General features: G+C 51.9%; 5 protein-coding genes across 5 annotated transcripts; 4 read left to right on the forward strand and 1 right to left on the reverse strand.

Moving 5' to 3' along the window:
- Nucleotides 1-110: 110 nt before the first annotated feature.
- Z519_04771 (uncharacterized protein) lies at nucleotides 111-1,256 on the reverse strand (the record flags this gene model as incomplete). The annotated part of the gene is made up of 3 exons (XM_016762516.1): nucleotides 111-347; nucleotides 395-1,111; nucleotides 1,182-1,256. The coding sequence occupies 3 exons, from the start codon at nucleotides 1,254-1,256 to the stop codon at nucleotides 111-113; spliced, it is 1,029 nt and encodes a 342-aa protein (XP_016621463.1).
- A 1,390-nt stretch (nucleotides 1,257-2,646) lies between these two features.
- Nucleotides 2,647-3,879, forward strand: Z519_04772 (uncharacterized protein; the record flags this gene model as incomplete). Its single annotated transcript, XM_016762517.1, has 1 exon — nucleotides 2,647-3,879. One exon carries the CDS (start codon nucleotides 2,647-2,649, stop codon nucleotides 3,877-3,879), a length of 1,233 nt encoding a protein of 410 aa, XP_016621464.1.
- Nucleotides 3,880-4,706: 827 nt separating this feature from the next.
- On the forward strand, nucleotides 4,707-6,571 carry Z519_04773 (FACT complex subunit pob3; the record flags this gene model as incomplete). The annotated part of the gene is made up of 4 exons (XM_016762518.1): nucleotides 4,707-4,742; nucleotides 4,799-5,496; nucleotides 5,559-6,198; nucleotides 6,251-6,571. The coding sequence occupies 4 exons, from the start codon at nucleotides 4,707-4,709 to the stop codon at nucleotides 6,569-6,571; spliced, it is 1,695 nt and encodes a 564-aa protein (XP_016621465.1).
- Nucleotides 6,572-8,112: 1,541 nt separating this feature from the next.
- Nucleotides 8,113-9,086, forward strand: Z519_04774 (uncharacterized protein; the record flags this gene model as incomplete). The annotated part of the gene is made up of 4 exons (XM_016762519.1): nucleotides 8,113-8,211; nucleotides 8,270-8,327; nucleotides 8,388-8,522; nucleotides 8,575-9,086. The coding sequence occupies 4 exons, from the start codon at nucleotides 8,113-8,115 to the stop codon at nucleotides 9,084-9,086; spliced, it is 804 nt and encodes a 267-aa protein (XP_016621466.1).
- Nucleotides 9,087-10,816: 1,730 nt separating this feature from the next.
- Z519_04775 (uncharacterized protein) lies at nucleotides 10,817-14,537 on the forward strand (the record flags this gene model as incomplete). The annotated part of the gene is made up of 5 exons (XM_016762520.1): nucleotides 10,817-11,106; nucleotides 11,161-11,198; nucleotides 11,254-11,286; nucleotides 11,340-11,497; nucleotides 11,547-14,537. The coding sequence occupies 5 exons, from the start codon at nucleotides 10,817-10,819 to the stop codon at nucleotides 14,535-14,537; spliced, it is 3,510 nt and encodes a 1,169-aa protein (XP_016621467.1).
- Between the last annotated feature and the right edge of the window lie 359 nt (nucleotides 14,538-14,896).

The following is a 14,896-nucleotide window of genomic DNA, read 5'->3' on the forward strand; positions in this document are numbered from 1 at the left end:
GGTCTCGCTATCTCTCGGCTCGAGGGAAGCCCATTCTTGTGACAATGCAGGCTTGTCCTCTCGCTTGGATTGTGTGCCTAGAGGTCTCTGCCACTCGATGCCTGTGCTTGCTATCTGATCGGCTTCCGGCCGTTTACGAAATGCCATCGTAGATAAAGGTGAAGGTTTTTGTCTCGAAATTCCTTCTTCACCAGTGCCATCGTGACCTGTGTCCGTTCCATGCTGTGACCGAGAATGCGGGTATAGTAAGCAAGCATGAAGGAAGGTATGCTCTGTATCATTTGCACTCTCATCAATCTGCCAATCTCCTTCAATTTTGGATCCGTGGCCCAGGAACCGATGGGTATCTAGGGAGAAATCAGCGGCATTCGGCATGTGTATCTTGACGGCCTACCTTGCGAATCGTCTCGGAAACTGCCTCGAACCCAGCATCAATCATCCACTGCCGGTGTAAGTGCGCAATGTTCAGTCGCTTCCCAAACATGACGCTGGCTCTGTCAACCTCGCGGATCCATTCGGAACATCCAGGAGCCCTGTCCATTCCGCCATCGTCGCTATTGATCCAGCATTCGTGATCTTGCATCTCCATCCACCCCCCTGGCTCGAGATTATCGTAAGCCTGCGCGTAGAACTTTGGCCAGTCCGCAATGCCTCCACACAAGGCCCGTCCATGAATGAAATCGAACCTCTCCGACTCTGTGAAAACCCAGTCGCTCTCTGCGTCGTCGATGTAGAATTGAACGTTTGGAGGGACCCAATCTGGTTGAATGGGCGATAAATCCGTGCCAACCACAATCGCCATCGGATATCGATCAGCCATTTCAATAGCCCAGATGCCTGTGCCGGTCCCAACGTCCAGAACACGGTGCGGCTCCCCAGGTAACGGCGCAGTGAACAACTCTCCTCCCAGGACCATTTTAAAGAGATGATGCAAAAGGTCAAGACGGTCTTGTTCCTCGGCGTCATTTGGTATTGGATACTCGCCGTCTCGGAATGCGTGGTATCTGCGGCCATTTTCGTATCGATGGTTGTAGATTGATGATCGGAGTGATTGGCTCAGCACGGTCTGAGAGTCATCGCCGAAGGCCGAGTCAATGTCGTCTGAGGATGCCTAGAGAAAGCTGCGTTAAGAGTTCAATCACCCACTTCTCACGATGGTCAGAGGAAAGTCCCTCTCTTACATTCGAGGCGTCTTCAGCACTAATATGATCATCTTCTTGCGCAACAGTGGACGCGTCTTGATAATCGAGGGCCATGTTATTGTTATAGGACGCCGCCATGCTTCATGGTCCATATCAGGAACCAGCTCCTTGAAAAGCAAAGCAACGCCTGCTTTAAGGCTTCTCCTTGACAGCCACCGGCTGCTGTAAAAGATGCTGGGTGGAATGTGATGAAAAATGACCCCACGCCATTGACGGAGCAGGTGAACAGCAGGGTAGCTAGGACAGACACCAGAACTAGCCGATGCAGTCATGGCGCGGATCAATAGGCTCATAGGCACCTTGTACCTATGCAAAGGAGGGTTTGGGTAGTGACTTAGCGCCCAATACTGTACATTAGGTGGTCTTGGAGCCTTGGTCGGAAAAGGCTGCCGCACGGCATCGCCAGTGGCGTCACAAGCAACTAGATAAAAGGAACGGGCACTGACAGGTGGCTTCTCTTCCGCACCAACCCGTCAACCATGTTCTCCTGCTGGAAGATGGGAAATGCGATGTGCTGGAGTCAGAGGCTAGGTAGGTTCCAAGAAATAGCTGTGCTCTGTCCTTTACCGAGGGAGAGTACGGAGTACCTGGTACATTTGCAAAATCTAAGAAAGTGGTCACTTTGCCGTCATCAGGTCCTCTTAGGTTATATATAGGGTGCAGCGTGTTCTCTGTGTCTGACTGTGCCACTAATTGTCCGTACGGGAATCGGTGCCATGATGAATGAAACAGAGAGAAAAGAATTCTGTGGTCCAAGCCAGGGTGGAATATCAGTACTTGGCCTCGTCAGGAGCAAAACCGTTGTCTGACCTTGGCATCAAATCGGACTAGGGCAGAGTATGGGTGGTGATAATGGGTGCTGATGTTCTGTCAGACCAAATCAATACTTACTTGTTATGCGAATGCTCAAAATGCCTCAGGCTCTCCTCCCCCTTTTTTAATCACTTCAGCCCTGCTCAGCCCTGTCTAACATCCTCGGCGTCTTCGACCTTCACCATTGAACTTGTTGGTGAGTGCATCTTTGTGGTGTCCCACTGCCAAACTCCCAGCCACATGTGAGTTGCCAATGGCCAGTCCTGAACGTGAATGTCAAGCACTGCCGCTCTTGCATCATGTTGGGGCAAATCCGCACACTGCGATGAAGCCTGATTGCAGGAAGCCGCTGGCCAAGGTGTGCAATATGCCTTCCGCGTGCCATCAATTGACTGTAATGCCCTTGTCAGCCGCGGATTATGAGTTTGACTTCTTGGACCTTCATCCTATCATTATCATTGTTTGAACTGGCGCAAACACCTTGCATACCGTGTTGGGCCGTATAATATATGATTTTAAATTGCATCTCATGCTCCGTCCTTGTCTTCGTCCGCTGCATCAAAGACAAACCTTTCACCTCCAGCGGACTCAAAACAGGCCAGACCCACCAGGTGGCAGTGGCCGATCAAAGATGTCGACTCCTCAACCAGGGCGATCAAATTCGACCCAGCTGCCTGACACAAGCCTTCAGTTGACTCGCCCTGTTGGTGCGACAGAGATAACGGGCCTCCACTACGAGTTCTTCGAGACTATACGCAAGATATTGCAACACACGGTATTTGCCCTCCTCCTGGCAATCAGACTGTACATGCTACCTCTTCTTTTCATCTCCTACAAACTCTCGGCACATGACGACCCTTGGTATCCTGCAATCTGGAATCTTGTCCTCCTGCCTGGGCGGGCATTAGCCGATGTCAACCGATGTCGCCAGCGAAATAGCAGCACGAAGATTGGAAAAACATGGACCAGTATCAGAGATGGAATCTTCGCTCCTTACAAGATATTCCGAAGCCTGTATTCGTTGGGTAAAATGATCGGCGAAGATCCAAATAGCCTGCAGCCAAACCTGTTTCCACAGCCGGATCCTACGACGGGCAGCGGTATTGATGACCAAAACAAGGATGAGGATAGTGCGGGAGACCAAAGCGCAGAATCCACGGGCTCTCCACTCAAGGCACCGGCTAGTGCGTCGCAGATATATCATGCGGCACTACTCAGTGGTAGCACCCTCGACGACATGCTCGCAGCTTTTGAAACCGACGGAGACAGCCGAACAGTGGGTTTTAATCGCGTTGTGATTCGCCGCGATCCAAAGGCCTGTCTCTCTGTTGAGCAGCTCGATGCAATGAGTCAATGGAAGCGGCAACGGTACCGCACTTCGAGCGTTCGATCTACCTCCGAGGCAGTGCTTGGTGCTGGAAAGGCGGGCGAATCTTTTCCAAGCCGGGTTATTCACTCAGGTCCACGGGACTGTCAACAGCCTAAGATGCCCGACAGGCAAGCCAGCGTGCGCCGAGTGCAGCTCCAAGGCGAGCCTCAAGCAGACAATCCGTTACCCAAGAACAACCCTGGATCCCCTACATCTACTCGCACATGTCACCCTCCTGAGACGCCGCAACCGGACGGCCATGTGAACTCTAGTGCATTGGATCGCTGTCCTACATTTGTTCGGCGCCATGCTCAAAGCCGTCTCCCGAGACGATCAGTAACCGGGGACAAACGGGCTCTTGCCATGCTGAAAGAAAGAGGCGCAATGTCAACTCCAGTGCTCCCTGTATCTCCGCCGACGCTGCCACCTAAGCGGCTCCGGCTGCAACGAAGGGTTCGACCGAAGACAGGCGTGCTGAAAGTTTCGAACGACTGAGCCACGAAGCGCGAAGCGCGAAATTTGGTCTCACGTGAAGAGCACGGTGTCCAAAACTGAAGACATCCGGTAGAGCCTTGCAGGCAAATAGCAATCTTTTAGCGGGAGGAACAGAATGGCTTATGGTAGGGGCGACGGATTCGTAGCTCGGTGGTTACCAGCTGCATTCATAAGCAAGGGTGTCTGTACGAAAGCATCCTGTGAGCCTTTTTTCGTCTAGTCTCATCAAGACTGGTTCAACGTCCTGTTCGCACTCAATTTGACAGACACGCTGTTCTACAGGAGATCTATTGCGACTGAAAGCAGAGTTTGAGTCCGGTGCCTCGGTGTGTGATTTCCAAAAAGCGTCCACCACTATCAAACAGGTCCACGTGCGAACAAAGTAAACAGATAACAATTTTGGTAATCATCCATTCGTAATGCCATGGCAGTTAAATTCGGCAGACATGATAGGTCTGGATTAGAAGAGGGCAAGATGAGCACTGTGGACTTGCAGAAGTGAGAGCAGGGTGAGTGGCAGCGTTGGTGGGAGATGGAGGTGGTGAACGCCACGTGAGTTCCGCGCCGAAATTCCATTTCTGCTTGTGGTCGCTCTCACGCGTGTGGCGCGCTTTGGTTTCAACCATCTCTCATGCATTAATGTACCTTCAGCGCATAAACCCTTCACGTCGCCTTGAGGTTGCTCGGTAGCCGGCCACACGGGCATCTCATCCAGACTATTTGTTTTCGATAATTCCTTCCTCAACAACCTTCTCCCAGAAGCCTGATCCTCGTCTAGCGAATCTTTCGAACTCCTCCCTGCTGCCGCAGGTGGCGGCGCTCCTAGAATGTTTGTGATATCCTCTCACGGCGCGGGAATTAGTGTAACAGATTTGACAGGGAGAACTTTGAGAACATTTATCTCGACTTGTCGAAACAGTCCGGTCGATGTCGTCTAGCAGAGAGCGGACTCGGCTGGAAGCCTAGCGGAGCCAGTGAACCCTTCACTTTAGACAGCAACCAGATCGGCGCGGCGCAATGGAGTCGAGCAGCAAAAGGCTACGAACTGAAAATCATCACCCGTGATGCCGCCGTTATTCAACTTGACGGATTCGAACAAGACGATTTCGACCGTTTGTCGAAAGCTTTCAAGATCTGGTATGGCATCAACGTGGAGAACAAGGAACATGCGTTGCGAGGGTGGAATTGGGGCAAGGCAGAATTTGGAAGAGCAGAGCTGGCCTTCAACGTCCAAAACAGACCAGCGTTTGAGATACCCTACTCAGAAATATCAAATACGAATTTAGCAGGTAAGAATGAGATTGCTGTCGAGTTCAACCTTGGCCCAGACGGGGCTCAGAATGGCGCAACTGGCCACAAGCCAGGGAGCACGAAGAATCGAGGCCACAAAGCAGCTGCAGGCCGGGACGAACTTGTTGAGATGCGATTCTATATCCCTGGCACAGTGTCTAAGAAAGAAGTGAATGGGCAGGAGGGCAGCGGCGCCGAAGAGGAGGATGAAGAGGAGCAGAATGCCGCCAGCTTGTTTTATGAGACCTTGATGGACAAGGCAGAAATCGGAGACGTCGCGGGAGCCACATTCGCAACCTTTCAGGACATATTGCATCTCACTCCCAGGTACGTCCAAGCCCTGTTTCCGATGTGCCACTCGCAAATGTCGTACTGACCCTGTTTGCCAGAGGACGTTTCGACATCGACATGTACGAGAACTCTTTCCGCTTGCGTGGCAAGACGTACGACTACAAGATCCAATACCAATCCATCAAGAAGTTCTTCATCTTGCCCAAAAACGATGAAATGCACACGCTCATCACTCTTGGTCTCGACCCACCGCTCCGGCAAGGCCAGACGAGATATCCTTTCATCGTGATGCAGCTAAAATTGGATGACGAAGTGAACCTGGATCTGAACATGACGGAAGAGCTACTAGAAACCAAGTACAAGGACAAACTAGACGCACATTATGAGGCCCCCATTCACCATGTCATTGCCAAGGTCTTCAAGGGACTGTCGGGCAAGAAAATCATCATGCCCTCGAAAGACTTTGTCAGCCATCATAATATGAATGGGGTTAAGTGCTCCATCAAAGCCAACGAAGGATTACTTTTTTGCTTGGACAAGAGCTTCATGTTCGTGCCCAAGCCCGCCACTTACGTCCCGATCGACTCGATACAAAGCATTACCATGTCGCGGGTTGGAGGAGCTTTAGCAGCAAGTCGAACGTTTGATATTACCATGACCTTGAAGGGAGGTCAAGGAGAGCACCAGTTCAGTAATATCAACCGTGAGGAGCAACAGCCTCTGGAGGCGTTCTTCCAGGTGGGCAATTCTTGTTTTCTGTTGCCGTTCCTTGAGCTAATTCCAGTTACAGGCAAAGGGCATCCGGTTCAAGAACGAGATGCTGGACGATTCATCGGCATTATTGAAAGCTGCTCTAGAAGATCAGGACCTAGCTTCGTCGGATGAGGACGAGGATGCTGGGGTGAATCGCGGTTCTGCAGACGAGGATGATGAGTCGCCAGATGAGGATTTCCAGGCTGAATCGGAAAGCGACGTTGCTGAAGAGTACGACTCGGCCCACGAGAGTGATGGGAGTGATGCTGGTAGCGATGTGGACATGGCAGAAGCCGAGGGTGCTAGTGAGGACGAAGAGTTAGATGAGCGACCGCCGAAGAAGAAGGCGAAGAAATAGCGGCATGGCTCTAGCATTGACCAGCCCTGGAGAACGAGCTGGAGACCAAGGTGGGATTTGTATCAACGCCGAGCAAAAGCGGAACCTGTAGTCATATTACCTTGAAATGACGATGCGCGAGTCCCGCATTTTCCCGAGACACTTCCTACCTAGTACCAGATTCCTCGTGAACGACAATCTTAATGGCCATATGTGATTTGATCACAAGGTGAGCAAGCCAGTCTCTGGCTGAAGCAGGTTGTGGCGACAATGCCAATCCCTTATGCACGTCAAGATCATCAGGGAGGAGCAGCAAATAGATCAAATGTCGCAATAAAGTCAAATAGAAATACTGGACAGAACATTCTGCCGTATCTATCTATTTCACTGAGGCGTTGAGACAGGCTACCATCTGCCCTCAACATTCCGCGTCATCTTGGCAACACATAGCATCACCACTAACACCTACGTGGCTTTCTCGGAGCGAAGTTCTGCGCAACGGCCACCAGCCGATGGCCAACCAAACTAGTGGAGGCGTTTCCTCCGGGAGCGCAGGTTCAGTGAGTAGACGTTGATTCAGACCCTCTTAACTTGGGCTGGCCAGCTTCGAGAATCCTGCAGCTGTCGATTTGAGAGCTTGCTTTTTTCGGAGTTTATTTTGTATTATTTTCTATTTTCGTAATATAGACTCCTTGTGGGAAGTGATTCTTGGCGTTATCGAGGTTTCCGAATTAACACAATTTGCGGGTGGATTAGCCATATGAAACATCAGCAGTTTTGTTTACTCGACTACACTTAAGACACCAATGTATTTTCTGCAGACTTCTCAGGCGTATAGTGCATGCCCTTTAGTGATAGATTCCTAGTGATATAGGATCGTCATGAGAGCCGCATGAGGGACATCTGTGAATCAATGGTGGCAAAGGTCGAGTTTGCTGTACGGCCCGGGTCAACCAACGAAATACGTGAGTATTAGCAAGTGGAAAAGAACTGGTGAAGTGAGTATCGCTCGCGTAGATAGCGGGTTTGAGAATTGTCGAGGAAATGTAAGGAGGATTGATGCTCGAGGGTTTCTGTGGCCTGATCGAGACCACCGGGCTATTGACTTAGCCGTGGCCTTGTTATTGAAACTCTTGCCAGAGAAAAGCGCTCTGGGAGTCCAAGGTCACACCCAAGGAGGTAACTTGTTAGATGAGCCGACTGAGTAATCAGAGGCGCCAAGGCGTGAGCAATCTGTGAATTTCATACCTCTCCGTCTTCTTGGCGCAGCGACATCACACGACTCCCGGGAATTTAAGTCGTCTTTGGTGCATCTGCACGTGATTTTTCCCATCTCGCCACGTGATAGAGCCAACTCACATCTGCCCAGTACTCGCTCGCTCGGTCCTGTACAACTGCAAGTACAAGAACATGCGACAACGTGCCAAGACATTGCCGGATCGGCCTTACAATGGTCCGAGTTGGTCCCATAAAGCAGCGGGATTTACAGGATTTAAGAAGTCGAGGGTGTCTGTCGGTAAACCTGCCGGTGCGTTGCAGACAACAACGCAAACCAAGCGACCATGGCGTCGCAAAAAACCGCCAAATCAAAGTCCTCTGGGACTCTGAGGAGTCGCACAGGGTGCCAGACTTGCCGCGCACGCAAGCTGAAATGCGACGAGGTAAATGCGCGCAGCCCTCTTTGTTGTTGGCGATGACTGACTGATCGCGAAATTTAAGGCGAAGCCAATCTGCGGACAATGTCTGAAGTCGCACCGCGACTGTGTGCGCTCCGAACGTGAGTCGCTGCTACCGTGATGATGAAATGATTTCAAATTATCTGACATGCTTGAGATAGCGATCACCTTCAGACACCATCAGAACTCGAGTTTTGGCAAGGACGGCCAGGAACATTCACTAGACAGTTTCTTCAAGTACAGCCAGACATACAGTGAGGAAGATCTGAAGTCGTTTCTGCCAGTGCCACAACAATGTTTGTATCTTCCCCCTAATATCTTCGACAACGAGACTGACTGCTTTTTTAGTAACCTGGATCCATGTCTCTGACCCGACCGCAGACGACGCAAGTGTCGTCACGCCACCTCCTCCTTCTCACACTCCTACTACGTCTGATACGGTTCAGCAAGTCGCAGCACATACTCTAGAAGCCCTGTCAACCGCAGCAGCTGATCAGACCACACATCCGCCTCAGGGCACGGCGTACTACACGACGGCAAATCCTGCAACAGAATACCATCCAGAGTATGGATTCGTGCAAACTGAACCTGGTGGCCCTACAAGTGGTGGTCTCTCCAGAAACATTCACTATTATCTCAGCAGCTCGTCTCCTCAGAACCAGACCGACACATCCTTGATCGACCCAAATCTCGAGTCCAACGTGACCACTACCGCTCCAGAAGGCGAGCAATCGGACATGGCGCGTGATGAAAAAGCGCCGGGCGCGGATAAAGATCAGAAAGAACAAGAGGACAGCTTGACTGACTCGGACACAAGAGTTGCTATGGCGCTCAGAACTTTTAATGAACTCCAAGCTTAGGTTTCAAGGGAGATGCTAGTGACGACACGAGGCCGTGACGAACATGTCATGAGAGAGCCATGGTCAAGTTAGCATGAAGATATTGAGTGACGAATTTCATTATGGGAGCGACGGGATAGCAGGCGTTGGAGAGCATTATGGAGCTTGGACGAAACGGAAGAACCGTCAATCGATCCAGGCAGAGAACACTCCGCTGAGTTGGAGTTTGTCCTAGAAGGGATGTGTCAACCCATTCGGAGGCGGCAAAGGATTGTACTACTAGCTTTCGAACAAATGGAATAGTCAACTTCAGGCCCAGCCAAGGCAGGGTGAATTTCAATGTTCCTCCTTGCCCTCCGTGCTTTCAAATAATATTTGTTCCGCCCCTTTCATGCGAGGGCGAAGGAGGACTCAATCCGCAAACCAGACAAGCTCCACTCCGAAGGGAGGCCATGGACGCGGAGTCTAGCTCGCTCCTATGCAGGAGACACAAGAAGGTCATGCATGTCTCGCCGATGAGTGCCGAGACACGTATACTTCGCCCTGACGAGTTCTTGGGTGCACCCAGTCAAAACCCAACAGCAAAGGAGTCGACTGCAACGGCTGGTTGATGGCTCCTGAGCCAGCGTTTCCCGTCAAGGGAGGTGTCAACGAAGGCACGCAAAAGGCAGGACTAGGATCGAACGAAGCACTTTTCATGTACTCCGTATCTGCCGAACCGTGTACGTCTAACACCGTCAATCGTCCAAGGGCTGAGCAGATTCCGGGGTGGTCGGCCCCCGAAGGCCACGCAAGCCACTCTGACAGCACGTTTCTGATGGTTCGTACGACAAAAGCGAGGAGGAAACTCGGCAGGATCCAGTAGCTAAGAACTCGGCTCAATCTCCTTGGGTGGATGATTTCATGATGTAGCTTGAGCTCGGGCGATGAGTGGATGAGAGGCGCCGGATCTCCAAATTCGCCTGGGTAGCCTTGGGTAGCTCAACTTATTGAGACGTTTAGTTAATTGGAGACGTCATCAGCGGCAGACAGGCCTCGCCCAAGCCCAGGCGAAACTTGGAACTCTGGGAGCAGAGTGACGCTTTCTAGCTGATCTGGACTGCTTGGTTTTGCCTGATTGTGCTCTAGGTTGAGCAAAGAAGCCGGCGCATCGTGGTGAGAAGCGTTTGATGAAGGCGCTGGAGGCTGGAGGGGCCTCCTGGGTGCCCACTTAACTGTGTGTTTAGTTAAACAGCGCCCAAAAACGAAGCAAAAGAGTTGAACCACTGCGACGCGGATACCACCCACACCATCTGGGCACACACCACACACCACCTGCGCCCCCCAGATCACCAAACCCACACCAGCAGTACATCTCGTCGTTGTTTCCACTTCCTTTTTTTAACTCCTTCATTTTGTCCATTGACCGCTTGCTCAAGGCAGTTATCCTTCCGTTCTCTCACGTTCTGTATATCCACTGCCATCCGCACTGCCACGGAACCGGCCGTTTACCAACCGCTGACCACGTTTCTCTTGGGTGCCCCCTCCACCATGGCAAGCTGAAAGATACTTTTGTTTTTCCCCGAGGAGGCAAACGCAGGCAGGAGTGTGCTGGTGAGGACGACAGACAGCTGCTTGTCACAAATTGCAAGCTGCACGGTCCCTCTTTGCTCCTTCCTTGCTGGCTGCGATTGTCTGCGCGGGCAAGTGAAGTCTAGGCCCCAGCGGCTGGTGCAAGTCCCATTTGGCCCAATACCGACAACATTGTCAACATGGGCCGCTTTCGCAACCTCTCCGAGAGCTTCAAGGCTGCGGCGTTTAGCAATTCGACCATCTCGATTCCTTCGCTCTCCAAGACCTCTTCCACCGGCCAGACCCAAATCATCGATAAGGACTTACCGTCACCTGCACAGCACCAGGAGTCACCAACGCCCACTGAAACCCCTCGAACCACCCCTCGGACAGACCGGGTTGCATCCCGCCCGGCTTCCATGATTTATACGCCTCCGTCAATGGAGTTGGAAAGAGAAAATCACATCGAGGAGTTGAAACCAGTATTCAGGTGTGCAAGCTGGGGCCCTGTTATATGAGGCCCTAGTGCTGACGTTCCCACTAGCTTTCTCTCGAGTCATAGCAATAAGCTCTATCAAGAAGGTACTTTTTGATTACTTGTAGGATCAGCCGCCCTGATGCTGATCATGTCATGCAGGGTACTTTCTCAAATTGAACGATCTTGACACTCGTGAGTGCCTCCAAACTCTCCCAATCCATACGCATTGATTAACTGGTCACAAGACGGGAGACCCAATGCGGATCGTAACTGGACTGAGTGTTTCGCTCAGTTGGTGGGCACCGTGCTTTCGCTGTGGGATGCAGCTGCTTTGGACGCGGCCGGTCAAGATGGAGAAGTCGCTCCCACCTTTATCAACTTGGCGGATGCTTCCATTAAAATGGTACGAAATACAGACTTGCGTGGCCGGCCTGATTCTGAGTGATTGGCAGATTGAGACTCTCCCTACACGGAACCCCGATGTTCAGCCTCTGCAGAATGTCCTGTCGATATCGACGGCGGGCAAGAATCGGTATTTGCTGCATTTTAACTCGCTGCATTCTCTGACGCAGTGGACGGCTGGCATCCGACTCGCAATGTTTGAACATGCCTCGCTTCAGGAATTGTATACAGGGTCTTTGATCGCTGGCAAAGGAAAGTCATTGAACAACATCCGGACGATCATGGAACGAACAAAGTTCAAGACGGAAGATTGGGCACGTGTTCGATTTGGCGCTGGCACTCCATGGAGACGATGCTGGTGTGTGATAGAGCCTCCCGACGAGAAAGAATGGCAAAGGTCCAACAAGTCTCTGAAGAAGAAATCGGCGTACGACCGACCCTCACTTCCCAAAGGGGTCATCAAATTTTATGACACCAAGAAGACCAAAAAGGCCCTGCCTATTGCGACCATTACCGATGCTTATTCTGTATATGCCATCTATCCTCAGTCGAAACCGTTGATTGACCAGTCGACCCTTGTCAAGCTCGAGGGTCGCATCACAATACATTCTAAACCAGAATCCAAGACTGAAGGCTTTGTCTTCGTAATGCCCGAGGTGCATCCAGCAGTCTCGGGCTTCGAAATGATGCTTCGTTGGCTTTTTCCAGTGTACGACATTTACCACCTTTACGGTCGCCCTCAGCGATTGATCGCCGACACCTGGGATACTCGGGGCCTCATGTTTGCGATGCCACGCGACCGGAGATACGGTTACTTGGACATCATTGATGTTGCCGCACTGATACACTCTCAAGGGAGTGAAAAATGGAGCGAGCGTGAGTGGCGGAGACAGCTGAAAGAGGCAACCTCCAAGCGCATGTCAATGACGACGCAAAATCGTTTGAGCAGCAACTTGGAGAACAGGCTGCCAAATCGTACCTTTTCCGAGTCGAGGCAAGGTGTGCGCTACGACGATACCGATTCAGTCCATTCACCGCCGCCTTCTCGACACCAGCATAATCAATCAACTGATGCAGTGTTTGCTTCCCCCAAGAAAGCCGTTACAGTTCCAGCGAACGTCGGATATCTTTCACCCGGGCAAAATCACCATTCAAGGTCTGTGTCTGAATCCGTTGCGTACATGTCGCCGACCCAGAATCGTCGCCAACGCGAGAACTACAATCCATCCAGATTGTCCGCCGAATACACAGACATGGAGCCTATCCAACCTCCTCCAGCTCCTCCAGCTCACCGGAACCCATTCAAGAACAACATCATACATGGTGAAGTCGAAACATCGGACAGCCGGGAAAGCTCGGACAGCGACAGTCAAGGGCCCCGGACTCATCCGGAAGATGTTCAAGAAGATGTGAGGGAAGCAACACCACCAGCACCAGTGGTAGCTCCTCCAGATATGCAGCATCAACACAGTGACGTCCCACAGAGGCGGCCGGACGCGCGACCTGACTTGAGACGTGAGAAAAGCCGCATGTCAAATGGAACATTGTCTCAGATTGTCGATGTGAATAAACTTGCGAGCGGTGGGGCAGCGGGGCATGCAGCGTTGGTGGCGTGGAATAATGGCCGACAAGGCGAGAATCAGGGGCTTCGAGGGGTAAATGAGACCCCTCGCGACGAAGATACATCTGCTAATCAACCTGTGTCTCAAGAAGTGGTAGCAGAAGGTGCTTATATGCAAAACCCTGCTGATGTCAGACCAGAATACGCTCGACTACCCTCTGAGCATTCAATAGATCCAAAACTGATTCATCGAAAACCGGTCCCGACAACACACACAACTCTCTTAGCGCCATCGAACCGTTCTCAATCGCCCAACAGCATGTCTAAGTATTCAGCCTCCAGCTATGACAGGGCACTAAGTAGTTCGCCGGACTACGACAGCATTCCCGAGGACGATGATCCTCCAGTCCTCCACCGAAAGATCAGGACAGGCGTCCTGAAAACAGTTGGAGATCCTCAACTAGCTAGCGGCACTCCGCAAGACACGGCGAAGATCGACATCCCTGTTGTAGACTTCGGCATGACCTTTACACCAAGCCTGACTCCAGGCCACAGTCGCCCTCCCACCGCTTCTGGAATCACCGGACGACAGTCGCCATTTGATCGGCCCCCGACGGCTCCTGCAACCCCTCTAACCAGATCTCCCCAAGATGAGCGAGCATCTCCGGCGAACTTAGCTCCTAGCGACGAGCAAAGATCACCGCTCGCGGAGAGAAACAGCCCTAAAGGGAATCACGCCCGGTCTTCGAGCTATGCCTGGCATCCTGGAACGACTTTGGCGAGGCACAACTCTGTAGGAGGGTTGACGGCGGAGGAGTTTGTCCAACAACGTGCCGTCGCCGCTCGGATGCCACAGGGTTATGTCCCTCACCGCAGCGTTTCGTACAGCAAGATTGAGCAGTCTCCGAACAAACTGCAGAAAAAGCGAGACTCGATGCCCCGATCCAGCTCGAGACTTTCATTGTTGGGGGATCACTCGTCTCATTTATCGGCTCGGGAGCAGGAACATGTTGCAAAGATGACAGGCGGTCCCTTAATTCAAGTAATTGAGGGAAACAAGACACCAGACCCGTCAGTCGGGCTGATCGGTGCGATCGAAGCACGGGAGCAGGAAAAGAGAAACATCAAGGAAGGGGTTGCTGGCCACATGGTCCAGGAGGCTATTGCCCAAAGACAGGCGGCGGAGCGTACCTACGGCATGCAGCATTATCCTAATCACACCACGCCCACCGACATCAGACAAAGTGGGCAATGGATCAACCAAGCACCTGCGTGCTGGGGTGGTGCCGTGCCGCAACAGCCACAGCAAGCCTGGGCGAATCAGCCAGCCTGGGCGAATCAGCAAGCCTGGCAATATCAACAACGGACCCAAACACAGCAACTTCAACAGATGCAGCAGCAGCAGCAGCAGCAGAATCAGATGTATAGCGCAAGACTCAGTGGTTATTACGCGCCACCTGGCGGCCATTGGTCTCGATAGATGGTCATTACTAGGGAATCAGGTGTGAATTTTGCATTGCAAGCGAGTGGTTTTGGCATCGATGAGCATTGGGAGATGCACCAGCACATTGCACTTATCTGGGGTGGCATAAAATGATAAGAAGGTACTGAGATATAGGAGCTCCTGCCACAAATGGTCAAGGTCAAGCTAGAGGCAGGTCGGAGAATAATGATAATGATTCATGCATTGGCCGAGTACGGAGTACAGTACCAAGAACGAGGTAGACCTAGAACAATCCCTACAGGTCCCGCCCCGGATTTGGACGAGCGAAAGGTATTAAGCGAGGGTTGGGGTATCGTTGTACTTGTATGTACCGAGTACGGAGGACCCTACCCAGT

Source organism: Cladophialophora bantiana, assembly GCF_000835475.1.
Source record: "Cladophialophora bantiana CBS 173.52 unplaced genomic scaffold supercont1.6, whole genome shotgun sequence".
NCBI lineage: Eukaryota > Fungi > Ascomycota > Eurotiomycetes > Chaetothyriales > Herpotrichiellaceae > Cladophialophora > Cladophialophora bantiana.